Source organism: Carassius gibelio, chromosome A5, assembly GCF_023724105.1.
Source record: "Carassius gibelio isolate Cgi1373 ecotype wild population from Czech Republic chromosome A5, carGib1.2-hapl.c, whole genome shotgun sequence".
Lineage (NCBI taxonomy): Eukaryota > Metazoa > Chordata > Actinopteri > Cypriniformes > Cyprinidae > Carassius > Carassius gibelio.
Genome location: NC_068375.1, coordinates 19,261,897 through 19,277,693, shown reverse-complemented (window position 1 = coordinate 19,277,693; position 15,797 = coordinate 19,261,897). Strand labels below are relative to the sequence as shown.

General features: G+C 36.7%; 2 protein-coding genes across 4 annotated transcripts in view; one reads left to right on the top strand and one right to left on the bottom strand.

The window, feature by feature from the left end:
- The window catches only part of LOC127999566 (single-stranded DNA-binding protein 2), a 29,536-nt gene extending 27,009 nt beyond the window's left edge, over positions 1-2,527 (bottom strand). For all 3 annotated transcript variants that reach the window (XM_052592194.1, XM_052592196.1, XM_052592195.1), the window contains exon 1: positions 2,326-2,527. In XM_052592194.1, the coding sequence (XP_052448154.1) occupies positions 2,326-2,378 (53 nt within the window). In that variant the 5' untranslated portion in view covers positions 2,379-2,527. The remainder of the gene's footprint in view (positions 1-2,325) is intronic.
- Positions 2,528-8,602: 6,075 nt separating this feature from the next.
- Positions 8,603-12,796, top strand: LOC127999534 (arrestin domain-containing protein 3). Its single transcript, XM_052592192.1, has 7 exons — positions 8,603-9,056; positions 9,152-9,187; positions 9,289-9,349; positions 10,291-10,438; positions 10,532-10,628; positions 11,148-11,404; positions 11,604-12,796. Exons 1-7 carry the CDS (start codon positions 8,795-8,797, stop codon positions 12,012-12,014), a joined length of 1,272 nt encoding a protein of 423 aa, XP_052448152.1. The 5' UTR covers positions 8,603-8,794; the 3' UTR covers positions 12,015-12,796.
- The last annotated feature ends 3,001 nt before the right edge of the window (positions 12,797-15,797 follow it).

Here is a 15,797-nt window from a genome sequence, read left to right as displayed (position 1 = left end):
ATATGGATGTGGTTTGCTTTCTTATTTATCATTAAGTGTCAGTAAAACTGAACTTAGAAATAATTTTGTAGAACCTAGAAACAATGTATACAACATAGGTCATAAGTACCATAAATGGTGATTGAGCAGACATGAAGAAGTAAAAAAAAAAATATATGAACACACAAATGAAAACCAGGAGCTTGAAGTTTAGTCCAAAACATGCTGCACAACACCTCGAGAAACAATGCCTTTCTCCACGACAACAGGAAATGCCAGCTTATCTTATAGATGAAAGCTGGGAGAAAATGTGCAGCTCTGGAAAAGCACTTACAACATTCAAGCCTACCAGAAAAAAAAAAAAAACTATGTGTGATATATGAAAAGGGAAGGCTGTATAACAAACAGCCTAAAGAGAGAAAGAAAAGACTCCTAGTCAGTTTCTAAGCCATGCCGTCACACTTGCTTAACCTTGCAGTAGGGCCGATGTGATGCTGCTTGCATATCAATGATGGAGAGAAATATCAGAGGCCAACCACTCTGCGGGAAAACTGTTCCAGCAGCAGGAACAACACCAGCAGTCATTCACTTACATACTGAATACAACACTTTTCACCAGTTAAAGAAAATGCACAGAGAACATATTTCTGAAAATCACCATTCAGGAACTTTATAAGAATATATAAGTATTTAGTGACACGAAAGTGAATGCATGAACTAAAAAAATATTTGAACGGAGAGGATGTCACTTTGGATAAAAGCGTCTGCCAAATGCATAAATGCATTTCTTTCTTTATGTTTATGAAAGCTGAATTACTTATTTAATATCTATGACTGTCAAAAAAAAAAAAAAAAAAAAACTAAAACTAAAAACTCCATGGTGATTTTGTTTCATAATTGTGTTTTGGTAGCTCAATGTGAGGAATATTCCACACATGTGTTCCCACATGGAGATATGGAGAAGAAATGAAACTTCAGGCATCCTAGATAAACATCCTATTGTACATTTTCCACTGAGCTAAAAGCTGTTAGAAGACATGTTGTGACAGATGTTTTCTTTAGTAGACGGTTTGCATGTCTTTGATTTGAATAGCTCAGATCACTTACATCAGCAGGGGTCAGATTTAAACCATGTATTATGTTACAGTTAGTTCCATGCCAGCTGACATTTTATTTACTCATCAAAGCCAAATTGTTCTCACTTTTGGCAAATGTTCATTTAGGAACCATGTATGTATACATCTGTAGTGAAACCCTAAAACACACAGACCATTATTAAGAATACATACAGCTATAGGATATTTTAAATCACCTTCCTGACAATGATGAAGAAATGTGACTCCTCAAGCTGAGATCATCCTACAAACCATTGACAGAGTGAGCGTATCAATGTTTGGTGATCTTTACAACAGAAGAAGGGTTCAGATAAACATCCAACAGCACTATAGAATTGAAATGCAATTAAAGATGTTACTGACTTGCAAAAGGACTGACAACACTAAACACAATACATCAAAACCACCTTCAGCACATTTGACTATGAAATGTGTTTGGAAATATGGTTTTTTGTATAGGACTTGTCCATGCCCATGTAGCATAAAACAGCTGTTTCTACATTACTTACATAGAATGTTTTCATCTCATGTGAATGAAAAAAAAAAAAAAACAATAAAAACTTTTTGAATTAAAAAAATACTAAGTGGACCTTAAGAAAAACTATAACATCGTAAAACTATTGAAGTGGTTAGCAAAAAGAGCATAACCTTTAAACAGATATTGAAAATAAAATAGTCAAAGTAGTCATAGTCAAAAATAAATAAACCTAGAAATTCTTATAGCTACATTTAAGCATAAAATCTTGATTTTGAGAATAAAGTTGTCCTAACTACTTGTCAACCGCCTTATTGTGAAATGGATTGAACATCCTTATGATTAAAACACCTTCAGGCTCAGAACAAGATAACACAACCAAGCTTGTGTTGTTTAGCAATCAGTCAAAACGTCTAAGTCAAGGCAAAACAGCCAACAAACATTAAGATGGACAGCTGGTGAGGTCACTCAAATGTAAAATCATAAAACACTGAGTTAAAAGGGACAAGGAAGCAAACTCTCTGAGTTAGATAATAACGTGCTGTTAAAGAAAGATAATGCGCAACGATATGACCACACGATCCACTGAGTGAACTAATAACATTTCTCATAATGCAGAAAGCACGTAACTTGAGAAGCATACAGTAGGCTAGTGCATGCGCCAGCAGCTGTCTTACGTTTTCTCTTTCCGAATATGTGTGTGTGCGCGCGACTGCAGATGTGATCGCGAGTCCTGATCAATAGGCTATAACTTACTTTTCTCGGGCTTGACTATCCGATGGCACGCTGTTCTTGCCTTTGGCGTACATGCTTGCACAGACGAGACTGTCACGCACCTGTCAACCCATCACCGCCTCTGTCGAAACTATCTCGTCACCATAGCGACTCTGTCAGCTCCTCACCATTGGATGAACCGCGATGAACAGGCGCCCTCTCTCTTCTCTCTCTAGATGTCTGAGCATAGCGGGCGAAGAAACCTGGACGGCCACGCCCACTCAACACCTTTTACTCTGACTGCAGCCACGCCCCCTGTGATCCAGTGAACTCGGAGGCGTGGCGTGCGATTTGACGTGGTGTGAAGTATTTCATAATTTCATAGTCATTTTTAATAATGTCATTTTACCCATATAAATGTCGTTTAATTCCTTATAGTTTAAGAGACCTTCAAGTTTAAGAGCACATATGCCACTTAAAAAGTCAATTTGTAGGCTACTAAGAAAAAAACAAACAATTGATTTATTTTTAAACAGTTTCCCAGAGGAAGTAGATACTGCAACAAACGACTTAACAGCTCTGAGAATCATTATATGCTGTGGATTCAACTCCTCGCAGAGCGTCTCACCTGGGATGTCTAAGCATTTTAAACACAGACTACGTGTGTGTTGTTAACTTACCATGTTAACTTTACCTATTCTCTTTCATCTGTATTTAACTGACTTATTTATTTAAATTACAAAGAATTTTTTTTATTTATTTATTTTGATGGCCGCAACACATTAAAAAAAGTTGGGACAGTTGCATGTTTAACACTGTCACATCAACTTTCGTTTTAATTACAATGTTTAGTTGTTTGGGAATTGAGGATACTAATTGTTAAAATTTTGCAAGCAAAAATTTTGTCCAGTCTCGCTTCATACAGGACTCAGCAGTCTGTGATCGTTGTTGTCTGGTTCTCCTTTTTTTTTTTTTTATGACCGGTCACGGTTTTCAATGGGAGACAGATCTGGACTGATCCAGCACATTCATTCTGTGTCTGTAAAACCACACTGTTGAATGTGCAGAATGAGACCTGGCATTGTCTCAATCTAATAATCATGGACATCCCATGAAAGACGTAATCTTGATGGTGGTACCTATATGTCTCTGTATAATTCCAATATATGCCTCAATGTCAGTGGTACATGGCACATATGCCAGTCATCCATTCCATTTGCTCTGCTGCACCTTTATATCATGACAGGGGTTTGCTTTTGCAACTGTTGCTGATGAAAGTCTGGATGGTCTCTTTGGTCTTTGGGATTGAGAATTCAATGTCCATTTTTCCCAGAAACAAGTTCGAATCATCCGACCACAACACACATTTCCACTGTCTTTTTGAGTCTCTGAGATTAGCGCTAGCCAAGAGAATATTGTGGCATCACTCACTGCATTGATGTATATCTTTCTCCTAGAACAGGGGTCACCAACCCCGTTCCTTGAGGGCCGGTGTCCTCCAGCTTGCCTCAACACACCTGCATAGAAGTTTCAAGTATACCGTATTTTCCACACTATAAAGTGCACCGGATTATAAAGCGCACCTTCAGTGAATAGCCTATTTTAGAACTGTTTTCATATATAGGGCGCACCAGATTAGGCGCTTATGAATAGAAGATACTGCAGTCAAACCTTTGACTGGGTTTGTGTTATGCATCCACTAGAAGGAGCTGTGCTAAAGGGAATGTCAACATTTTGACTGAGTGCCTGGATCCATATACAGTATAAGGCGCTCCGGATTGTAAGGCGCACTGTCGTTTTTTGAAAACATTAAAGGCTTTTAAGTGCGCCTTATAGTGCGGAAAATACGGTACCTAAGACCTTGATTAGCTGGTTCAGGTGTGTTTGTTTAGCAAAACTCTGCAGGACACTGGCCCTTAAGACTTTGTTTAGTGATACCTGTCCTTGAGTAAGAGAGATTCAAATTTCATTTATTGATGCAGCGGCAGACTGTGTTAAGTAACAGTGGTTTTCCATAGAAATCCCGAGCCCATGCGGCTATATTTAACACTTCAGCAAGACTTCTCATGCAATGCCATCTGAGGGTTTAGAGGTCTGAGGTTTCCTGCCTTGCCCTACAGAGACCTAGATTTCTCTGTATTCCCTGAATCTTTTCACAATAATATGTATGGAGGTTTGTGAAAGAGCAAAATTCTTTGTGATTTTGCATTGAGAAAAATGTGATTTTGATTCGTCTGACACTTTCTCTCATTAAATTTGGCACAAAGTTATGAGCCAAGATCTAACTTTGTTTGCAAAGACTGAGATGCTCCTTTTATACCCAAACACGATCCCCTCACCTTTTACCAATTCACCGGCTTACTGTCAGCTGTTTCAAAACAGCTGAATTTGTTTCACCTTTTCAAATTAGTTTTGCCTCTGTCACAACTTTTTTGGAGTGTGTTGCAGCCATCAAAATAAAAATGTGTTTATATTTACAAAATACATTTAATTAGGTCAGTGAAAACTTGTCTTTGTGCTTTTGTTGATTATATTAGAGAATTTACAAATCACAGATTCTTGATTTTATTGCCTTTTACAAAATGTCCCAAATTTTCTGGAATTCATTTACATTTACATCTACATTTTAGTAACTGACTTTAAAAGGTTACGACCAGAGAGCAAATTAGATGACTACCTTTTTAAGACTAAGCAGTGGCTGGTAACTGTTACTATTTTTAAAAAATCCAATACATTCACATTAGAAATGTCAGCTCAGGGCAAGTTTTCAAATTTTTATTGGGACTTGTCACAAAGGCTTGACACGTTCAAATGTAAACCACATCTGTGTTTTCTTCTTGTTCTCTTTCTTCTTCTTCCAAAAAAAAAAAAAAAAAAAAAAGGAATTACTGTATTAAAAGGTTTGACAACTAACCACAGCCTTCCAGAATTTACAATAATTTTTCTTAAATGTGTTCCTTTATTTATGATAATGTAATTATTATTTAGAAATTCTTTATATAGTAGGCCTATTATTTAATTGTAAATTGTATCATTATATAATTTAACTAGTTTTTTTTTCACATGTAGGATGCTGCACTCTAGTGGAAAAAACTCGAAACACAGGTTTTTTTTGGAGGCCACTGTGCTTTAGGAGCATTAATCCATCAGAATTTTTGTAGCCTTCCTCAGATCCGTGACCTGACACAATCCCATCTGTGAGATCTGGCTTGGGTTTTGATCTAATTGATCTCATGTTCAACTGCCAGATGGAAATGTACACTCTAAAAACACTGGGTTAAAAAACAGTAGGGGGAGGCTGCAGACTGTATTATTTATATTTATTTATAAACTGTTTTTATATACAGGACACTGACTGATATATGATGTTGTGAATTTATATTAAGTTATATTTAGATATTAACCATATTCAGGCCATTAGACATACAGTACTGTGTAATCATATGGATCCTAAATGAAATATTTGCTGTACAATTCACAATTGCTCGTCATACAGCAACAAAACATGTCCTACATAGCATTTTATGAAGACAAACACAATTTAACCCTTTTCTAAAGTTCCAAGGGTCATTTAAAAGAAAGAGACAACATTGTTGTTCAAAAAAAAATTATTTATTAACACCATGACTTGGTTATTTCTTAACAGCATGACTCCTGTAGATGACTCTCCAATGGCTTGCCACTCTTCTTTAATTTTTTTCTTTATCCTGCTGTCAAAGTGATACCACTCACTGATAAAATTAATAAATAAAAAAGCAAAAGTTGCATAGTGGTATAAACAATGGTTATTTATATATTATGGCAGGATATCGTGTTTCAACATTTTGTAATTTATAGAATCCTTACAGTAGCTACCTTGCGTCAATGACAGGTCCTCGCAGGAATTTCTCCTCAGCCTCCAAGATGGACACATGTTTCACAAAAGCAAGAGCACAGACGATGGACTACCAGAGAAAGATTTATCAGAGCCCAAATAAGCCAAGCATCATTTAGCATTTTTATTTTTTATTTTTTTACAAAAAAATCAAAAGTGCTTTTTCTATATTAAGCACAAAACTATTATTTTATAGCAATGGTCTAACATTATGGATAAACTATTTGACATGAAAAACAATGTGAATAAGACACCATGAGTCTATGCTCAGCAACGAGCCAAAGTAGCTCTTCTGATTGGCTGAAATTCTCTAATCTCTAAACAGTTCCTCCCACTACCTCTGCAGATGCACAAATCACTTTTGAACCGAATATCTCGGTGCAAAAGGTAGAGCGTGAAACTTGTCACTTGAAAGCGAAAAACAGTGTTTGAGATACATCGCAGCAGATTCAAGCAAAAATATACAAGACATTTCTGAGAAAACATTCTACAAGTGTGCAACTCTCATTTGATGAATTCACGTATTGATTTGCGGATGTTCAACATTTCTCCATGACTTCACATTTCTTGATGCTGGTGTGTAAATGCGTTTTGCACCACATTCACTGCAGCAATTGTTTCAAAAATGTGTACGAGTTTCTAAATGTATGATTTGTAGAATAGAGTCTGGGATCATGACGTCAGCAACGCAATGCATTCTGGGACTTTAGGACACGGACGCTGCTGTATGTATTGTATTGTATTGATAATAGACTGTTTTGTTTGCTCTCTACAGCTAAAAAATAAGTTACAATGGTAAAACCTTGTTGTGTAATTAACTGCCATACTCGTACTCATGACTGGCATGGATAAATAATTTGAATGGAGTGCGATTTTTCAGCTTTCCCGCTGGAAAACCGCACCTTGATCTCAGGTCTCCGAGTTAACAAAGCGGCGTCACATAGCTTGGTTAATTAGCAGCAGTAAGAAGGAAAAAAAGGATTGTCCCTTTGGTCTGATATTTACACACGTATGTATGTGCATTTATATATATATATATATATATATATATATAAATATACAGATATGTACGTTATATAAACAACTTTTTTTGTATGTGATTAATCGATTTGACAGACTTACATTAAATGTTACCTATGCATGAACAACATCTCCTGCATTATCAGTGTTATGCATATTGCATATCACCTGTTACAGTAATAAACGGCAAAATTGATCAATTCTGTATCTCTTTATTTGTGCATCATAACACACTGAGGTTAATTTGTACAGTTTACAATAACCGTTTACAATAACGCATATTAAAAAGTAAAGGGGCCGTGTAACTCGTTGACACGGAAAATGTGTAGGTTCTGCAACCATCCATTTGTAAATTGCATGTGAGACTCGAGAGAGTTATCATTTTTAAACTGATCAGAGGTGTACGCTCTGACACTACAAACAAGGTAAGAAAAGACATTGGGGAAGGTTACGAGCGGCAGCTCTTTAAGATCATCCGACCACTCTTTGTGTTCGTGCAGATTGAGTTCGTTGATTGTCTTGATTTTTTTCTAAATACCGCATCTTTGCTTCCTTGTTGAGTTTTTCTTTATATGTAATCTTACACTTGATCTGTATGTCATGTCACTTTCACTTTTACTGATAAGCGTGTCCTCAAAAATGGCCGCGACTACCCAGAATGCAATGCGCAGTGACGTAGTTTCCCAAGCTTAATTTGTGCACCTGCAATGAAGAATGAAAGGTGTAACTGTTGTGTTGTGTTTGTGGGAGAGAAAAAAAGTCTACAGGTTTGCAACTCTTAAAACATTTATCTCTGTGACTTCAAATTTACTGATACACATGTGTGGCTTTTCTTTACAACTACAAATCGCACTGCCACAGGTGTTCAGTTGTTTTGAATAAAAAATAACTTCATACTCAAGCCCTTATTCCTTACAGTTACCATAGCGACAGTGTCTAATCACTTTCTGAGTCCAATTAAGACGCAAGTTCATCTGTCAATTCTTCATTAACTGACTTCATTAACTTTCTCAACGGAAAAGCCCACAAAAAGTCATAACCGTTTATGCCTTGGACGAAAACAAATCGTTCGAATTAACACACAGAGACCCCCCACGTCGACTCCGCCCACACAGCTATGACGCGACACCGAACAAGTCGATGCATTGTTTAAGCTGAGTTAATCTTCTGAATTTTCCTCTTCATTTATATTTCATTCAAATTTGTACTTTTACTACTCTTTATGCAAATAAAAAACAACTTAATTTGTGCCAAACGAAAAAAAAAGCCTAAATAATATCAACAATTATTAGCAGAAGAATACAAACACAAATTTCCGTTATGATTTATTTAAGTTAGTTGAGTAAATACAAAGTTGATGTTGACGACTGTAACAATGGCAACGTCCGCTCCAAGACCACAACACGACCAACGCATCAAATGGACAAAACGCTTCCACAACAATAGAGAGCGATAGACGCGTCCCGTGTGAGAGGGCCTTTAACAGCTTCAGACAGATTATACCACCTACAGGTACATGCTGGGTGTCACCAGCCGCAAGCGCGCGCCTATATTAAAGCGAAAGTTCAGTTGAAACGTCAAACACGGATATTGGCACCAGGAGAGTGAGGAGACAAGATGCCCCTCACAGTGAAGAACATTTCTGTTACGTACAATCCTATCAATCAGCTCAATACCTTCACAAGCGGGGATTTTATATCGGGACAAGTCATTCTGGATGTAGCGAAGGACACACAGATGCAGTCGCTGAGTGTGAAGATTAAAGGGAAAGCAAATGTGTGCTGGAGCGAGCACTATGGTAAAACCACTGTTGTTTACTCGGACAAGGAGAAGTATTATTCCGTTGAGAGATTTTTTGTCCGGGAGAACAAAAATGATGGTAGGAGGAACAACAGCTGTAGGTTTTGTTTTACAGTTTGAAGAAACCTGGTCGATTTAACCCGTTTTATTTTGTTTTGTAACTTGATCTTATAGGATATGAAATGCTGAATGATCCATCAGGACAGCCGTGTAAGTCTGTTCGCGAATTAGATGAAAATCACAAAAAAGAGATTTGAGGATTAAACTTCAAATATTCTGATCTTTGATTTGATTTTTTTTGATTTTCATAGATTCTTCTGTTGTGGCACCAGGGCGCCATGTTTACCCATTCACCTTTCAGTTGCCTCAACAGTAAGTTACGGGGAAAATAATTAGAACAAAGTTTTAAATGTAATGTAAGGACTACCATTTTTTTTCTTCCAAAATATAATCTTTGTACTAATTATGGTGTTTTCATAATACTAATTCTAATAAAAAGTACACCATTCAAACTAAATAAACAAAAATGACTCCATGTCAAAAGTAGGCTGTGTCTTGGCCTACATGCAAATTAACACAACTTTGTTGTTAAAAAGTTTTAATTTCAATGATTTTTCTTCCTTTTGAATTATGCCACACTGACTTTGATTATTTATGAATTAAAATAAAATGCACTGACTACACATATTTAATATAAATATATTAAAGATTCAAGAACTTTATTGTCATATGTAGGCTACTAGACTACAATGAAACTCTTCGTTTTCTTCTCTCTAGAATGACAGGGTAGAATGGGAACAAATATAACTTACACGGGCAATACAAAATACGTAAAACATATATAATATACAGTAAAGTAAAAAATTAAATAATAATAATAATAATAATAGCTTAAAAAAGCAATGAAAGAGAAAGAATAGAAAAACAGAACCCGTATGCTAATTAGAAAAACAACTGTCAATAATAAAAATAATAATAATTCTTCACAGTATAATCATGATGTCAGTCAGATGAGTTATGAGTAAATGAGGGTCCAGAAGGTAAAGTGCTATTGAACAGGCTGAATTTCTCCTGACGATACAGATAGAAGTGGCAATGGGTTTTAATGTATATTATATTTTTTTTTTCTAAAATATTAAAATATAGTTAAAATGGAACTTCATGCCAAAATACTTTACCTATATATATATATATATATATATATATATATATATATATATATATATATATATATATATATATATACTATTCAACCTTTTAATGTGACTTATACCTGCTGTACAGGTTTACATAAGGCATTTCTTTTCCTATAGGCACTTCCCACCAACCTTCAAAAGTTCAATTGGAAAAGTTGTCTACACTTTGGAGACAAGACTATCCAGGTCAATGCGTGTTTCTAGCAAAGACAAAGCAGAGTTTCAGTATGTCCCCAGAGCTGATGTGTCCAATCCTGAACTAATGGTGAGCTTCCATGAATGTCTTTACCATGCATATAACCTATCTATATATTTTGAGGTTCTCTCACCGTTGTATGTTATCTTTTGCCTTGTTTAGGCGCCTCAGTATGGAACCAAAGATAAACAGATGAAATTCTTCAACCCTGGGAGCGTCTCCATGAACATTAACACTGAGAAAATGGGATACTACCTTGGTAATGTTATATTTTTTTATAACATCTCTGCTATTTTCTTATATTGTCAATAAACAAAAGCTTGAAGATTGTAAACACAACCATTTCAAGGGAAGCCTTATTCATTTCTGTATATCGGTAGCAAGATAAAAACAATGTAAAATTGTAAACATATTTGTGGATTAGGTGAACACCTGTAGATCGACTTTCAGATGATGTAATAACTGACCAGGAAGTTACACATTTCAGGCTTAAAATCAACCATAAGTTCCCTCCCACATTTAAACCCACACACCACTTGTAGAACTGGTTCTACATGTTTTTTTCTTCTTCCTCTTCTGAGTTTGTACAAAATGTAAACATAGTCAATGTTATCTGTAAACTTTTCTGTTGTGTATTTTCATATCTCATATTTAACATGAATTCTGAATGAAGAGGTCTATTTTGTCAAAAAACAGACAAAGAGTCATAGTTTCTAATGATACTTTACCTAGGAATTAGAATTGAACTTGAATTGAATCTTGTTGTGTTGCGCTACAGGAGAGGGCTTGAAAGTTTTGGCTGAAGTTCAGAACAATTCTTCCCGTGCAATCAAGCCCAAATACTGCCTGTATGAAAAACACAGTTTTTTAGCCAAAGGCAAGAGGAAGCTTCACACACACGACGTACTTAAAGAGGAAGGGGAACCCGTTGAGCCGAACTCAAAGAAAACTGTTACCAAAGTGCTGTCCATTCCTCCCACCCTTCCCATCTCTATCCTAAACTGTAAGGTCCTCAAGGTTGAGTACAGACTCAGGGTGAGTTTTAGCATTTAAAGCAAAGACAGAATGGTGAATCTCTGTGTTCTGTTTTTAATTTAAAGCTGGATCTCCATGTTAACTCTATTTTAAATCAAAGGATATGCTGATGGCTTATCTGAGATGGGGTTCTTTCTGTTGTCATTACCCATTCCTCATTGAATCATTTGTTTTTCTAATATCTATGCTTTCTGTCTAGGTCTACCTGGATGTGCCGTATGCCTCAGATCCGGAAATCAAATTCCCAGTTGTGATTCTACCTCCTCAGCCTGTGTCTGGTGCTGCTAACAGTGACTTTGGAATCTGGAATCAACCACCAGGAAGCAATATGTTCCCCAACCCACCTCCTATGGCTCCACTAGCCCCACCAGATAATGTAGTTGGTCCACCTGGTCAGTTTGGTGCACCTGGCTACAGTGGACCTCCTCTGAGTCAGTTTCCTGCTCCTGGTTATCCTGGACATCCGGGTCAGTTCGCTTCCCCTAGTTACTCTGGACCTCCTGGTCAATTTGGTCCTTCAGTTTCACATAATCCTGACCCGTCGGCTCCACCTCCTTACCAGGAATATCAGTTATATCCACAGTTGCCAGACCACCCAAATAAATCTTGACAGTGTGATTTTAGAATCAGCTTCTATAGGCTTCTTATATTAATACTGTTTTATCTAGATTCCTAGAGTCATTTGTATTAATATGTAGCCTTTTATATTTTAGATAGTGATGCTTACTGACAATAAGCTAACAACATTTATTTTTGTGTTTATAAACCTTTAGTAATGCTACATTTTACATTCCATGAAAAAATATAGATTCTGCTTTATTTATTGTTAAGTAGAGTACTGTTCTCTTGAAATGGTCTATGCCATATACAGTTTCAGGAAAAATGTGAACCCTTAAACTATTTATTCAACTTGAAATGTTAAATGGTACTAAGTGACAACTTGACTAAACTTACAATTTTAAGGGAGCACATATATATATATATATATACTATTTAAGTTGAAACAACATTTTTTTTAGAGTGTAGATTACTGTCAGTTTATATATTAACTGTTACTGAATTTATTCAGAACTTTAAGTTACAACATAGACAAATAAGTCTACTTTAACATGCAACCATATGTTTTCTTTGAAAACACTCTGACACTAATGTCCAACTGAATGTTACTTATGTATTTCTATTTGTTTACAACTTTAAAAAAATCATATATTATCTTAACAGGTGGAAAACAGAAGACATTAGATTATTATTAGTTTAAACTCACTATGTAATTCTGTCCTCTAGTGGGAAATCTGCATGTGCCATGAATGTTTTGGTTGTTTTTCACCCCTGCACCAATGTACACTTGCAAATCTAAAAAATAAAAATAAAATGTTATCTGAGCAGATGCTATATTTTATGCCCCTTTTTTCACACTACTGTTAGAAAGCTACATTGCTGTCTGTCAGTTCATGGAAATATACCTGTTAAATAAGAAAAATAAATCATCCTGACTCTAGCTCACTTTTCTCAACATCGTTGAAGAGCTAAGTCACATTTTGATTCAGATTTCATTACAAATTCTGTCAAGTTTCCCCTTTAACTGTAGACATTGCACTGTTTGATTGTTTTTACAACCACCCAGCTGAAGCAGTTTGGTTGGTTTCAGCTGGTCTTCCAGCCTGATCATATCGAAGAGGGGTTTTGACCACTTCTTTAGCTTAAACCAGCTAGCTATGTTCAGCTGAGAGCAGCCAACAGTCGTTTCAGGTTTTTTTTTTTTTCAGCAGGGATTCCCTTGAGCAGTGGTTCTCGATTCCTGTGCTCGCGAACCCCAACTCTTTTCAGTCAAGACATATGCTCATGGGACTTCACAAGATATTCCAACATGATTCCTTAAAGGGAGCGTATTTCATCCAAAGGGCATTAAAATGAGCAAAACATGATTTTTAAAGTTGTATTTATTTATAGAGGTACAGTGGGTACGGAAAGTATTCAGACCCCCTTAATGTATCACTCTTTGTTATATTGCAGCCATTTGCTAAAATCATTCAAGTTCATTTTTTTCCCTCAGTGTACACACAGTACCCCATACTGACAGAAAAACACAGAATTGTTGACATTTTAGCACATCTATTACAAAAGGAAAACTGGTCACATGGTCCTAAGTATTCAGACCCTTTGCTTAGTATTTAGTAGAAGCACCTTTTTGATCGAATACAGCCATGAGTCTTTTTGGGAAAGATTTAACAATTTTGTACACCTGGATTTGGGGATCCTCTGCCATTCCTCCTTGCAGATCCTCTCCAGTTCTGTCAGGTTGGATGGTAAACGTTGGTGGACAGCCATTTTCAGGTCTCTCCAGAGATGCTAAATTGGGTTTAAGTCAGGACTCTGGCTGGGCCATTCAAGAACAGTCACGGAGTTGAAGCCACTCCTTCGTTATTTTAGCTGTGTGCTTAGGGTCATTGTCATGTTGGAAGGTGAACCTTCGGCCCAGTCTGAGGTCCTGAGCACTCTGGAGAAGGTTTTCATCCAGGATATCCCTGTACTTGGCCGCATTCATCTTTCCCTCAGTTGCAACCAGTCACCCTGTCCTTGCAGCTGAAAAACACCCCCACAGCATGATGCCTGGTGATGACAGGTGATGAGCAGTGCCTGGTTTTCTCCACACATACCGCTTACAATTAAGGCCAAAAAGTTCTATCTTGGTCTCATCAGACCAGACAATCCTCCAGGATTCTTCTTTACCTCTCTCACCAAGGCTCTTCTCCCCCGATAGCTCAGTTTAATTCTGTCTCTGAGCTCTTCAGGCAGTTCCTTTGACCTCACGATTCTCATTTTAAATCTGCAAAAAGGTCAACAATTCTGTGTTTTTCTGTCAATATGGGGTGCTGTGTGTACGTTAATGAGGAAAAAAATGAAATGATTTTAGCAAATGGCTGCAATATAACAAAGAGTGAAAAATGTAAGGGGGTCTGAATATTTTCCGTACCCACTGTATATTATGTCACTTGACACTTCTCGAAGTTCAATCTGTGCATTAAAACGCTCCGAAGTGAGGTAGCTTCTATGGATTTCCCATGCTCAGTGAGTAGGGAGCAAGGAACACTGTACAGGGACCCTGTCAGTTGGAACACAGTTCATGGATAAAGGACTGGAATTGAGAACCACTGCCTCAATTTCTGGAGGGCCAAAGCGCTGCAGTTTTGCTTCAACACAAATCAAACACATCTAATCCGGCTAGTCAAGCTCTTCAGAATAACTATAAACATACAAGCAGGTGTGGGTTGGAGCTGTTTCGAGCTAAACTCTACAGAGCTGTGGCCCTCCAGGAAATGTCATCTATATAAGTGCCAAACTCGTATTTAGAGATTGTGCATTCGCATTCACTTAAAGCTGCAATGTAATGTAGAACCAATTCACTTGGGGCTTGAGTACACTCTCACCGCTACTGATTTTAGGGTTAAAGTGTGTTTGTAATGGAGCAATCGCTGAATCAAGTGTGTCACCCGTGTCAGGGAGAGTAGAAAATACGTTGCCCCTCAGCTCCAAGAAACTTTTCCTTGCCTCGGGATACTCATCACCTGATTCATTAATCACAAGTAGATAGCTTTGATATACCCCCCACACATACACACTAGGGATTTAATTTAAGATAATTAAAAAGGGCAAGGTACCTAAGTTGATTGGGGATGAGGAGGGATGCTGGAACAGCTGAGACAGTAGGAAGGTATAAGCAGCTGCTTATATACTCTGGCTGTTGATTGAAACATTAGATGGACTCGCTCCTCCATTACTTCATATAAAATTATACATCTCATTTTTGAAGTATTTGTGTAAATTCACCTGAGAGTAGATTTCTACAGTATATAAACAGCATTATGGTTACTTTTATATTTACATTTCTGGGTTTCTCAGCAGCGGAACAGAAGAACTTCTATGGCAGTCAATGGGGGACTATACCACCAATATCATTTTTACATTCCCATTTGCTCAAATAGCAAAAAGAAAAATTCAAGTGTTTTCATGACTTTCAAAAAAAATAAAATAATAATAATAATAATAATAATAATAATAAAAATAGACTGATAAAGAGAAAGAGACTGATAATGTCATTCAGTAGAGAGAACAATATCAAATGTACAGACATATGTAATGTCTGTATTATATCAGACACTATTTCAACTGAACAGAGATGACATAACTGAATTCAATGATGAACTGCCTTTAACTATCATTTTGCATTATTGAGACACTGTTTTCCAAATGAATGTTGTTCAGTGCTTTGGCGCAATGTATTTTGTTTAAAGCACTATAAAAAATAAAGGTGATTGATTGATTGATTGAATGTACAAATGTAGACGCTGTAGAATCACCTTCGCATTAGCGTTAACTATTTTGTGTGTGTGTG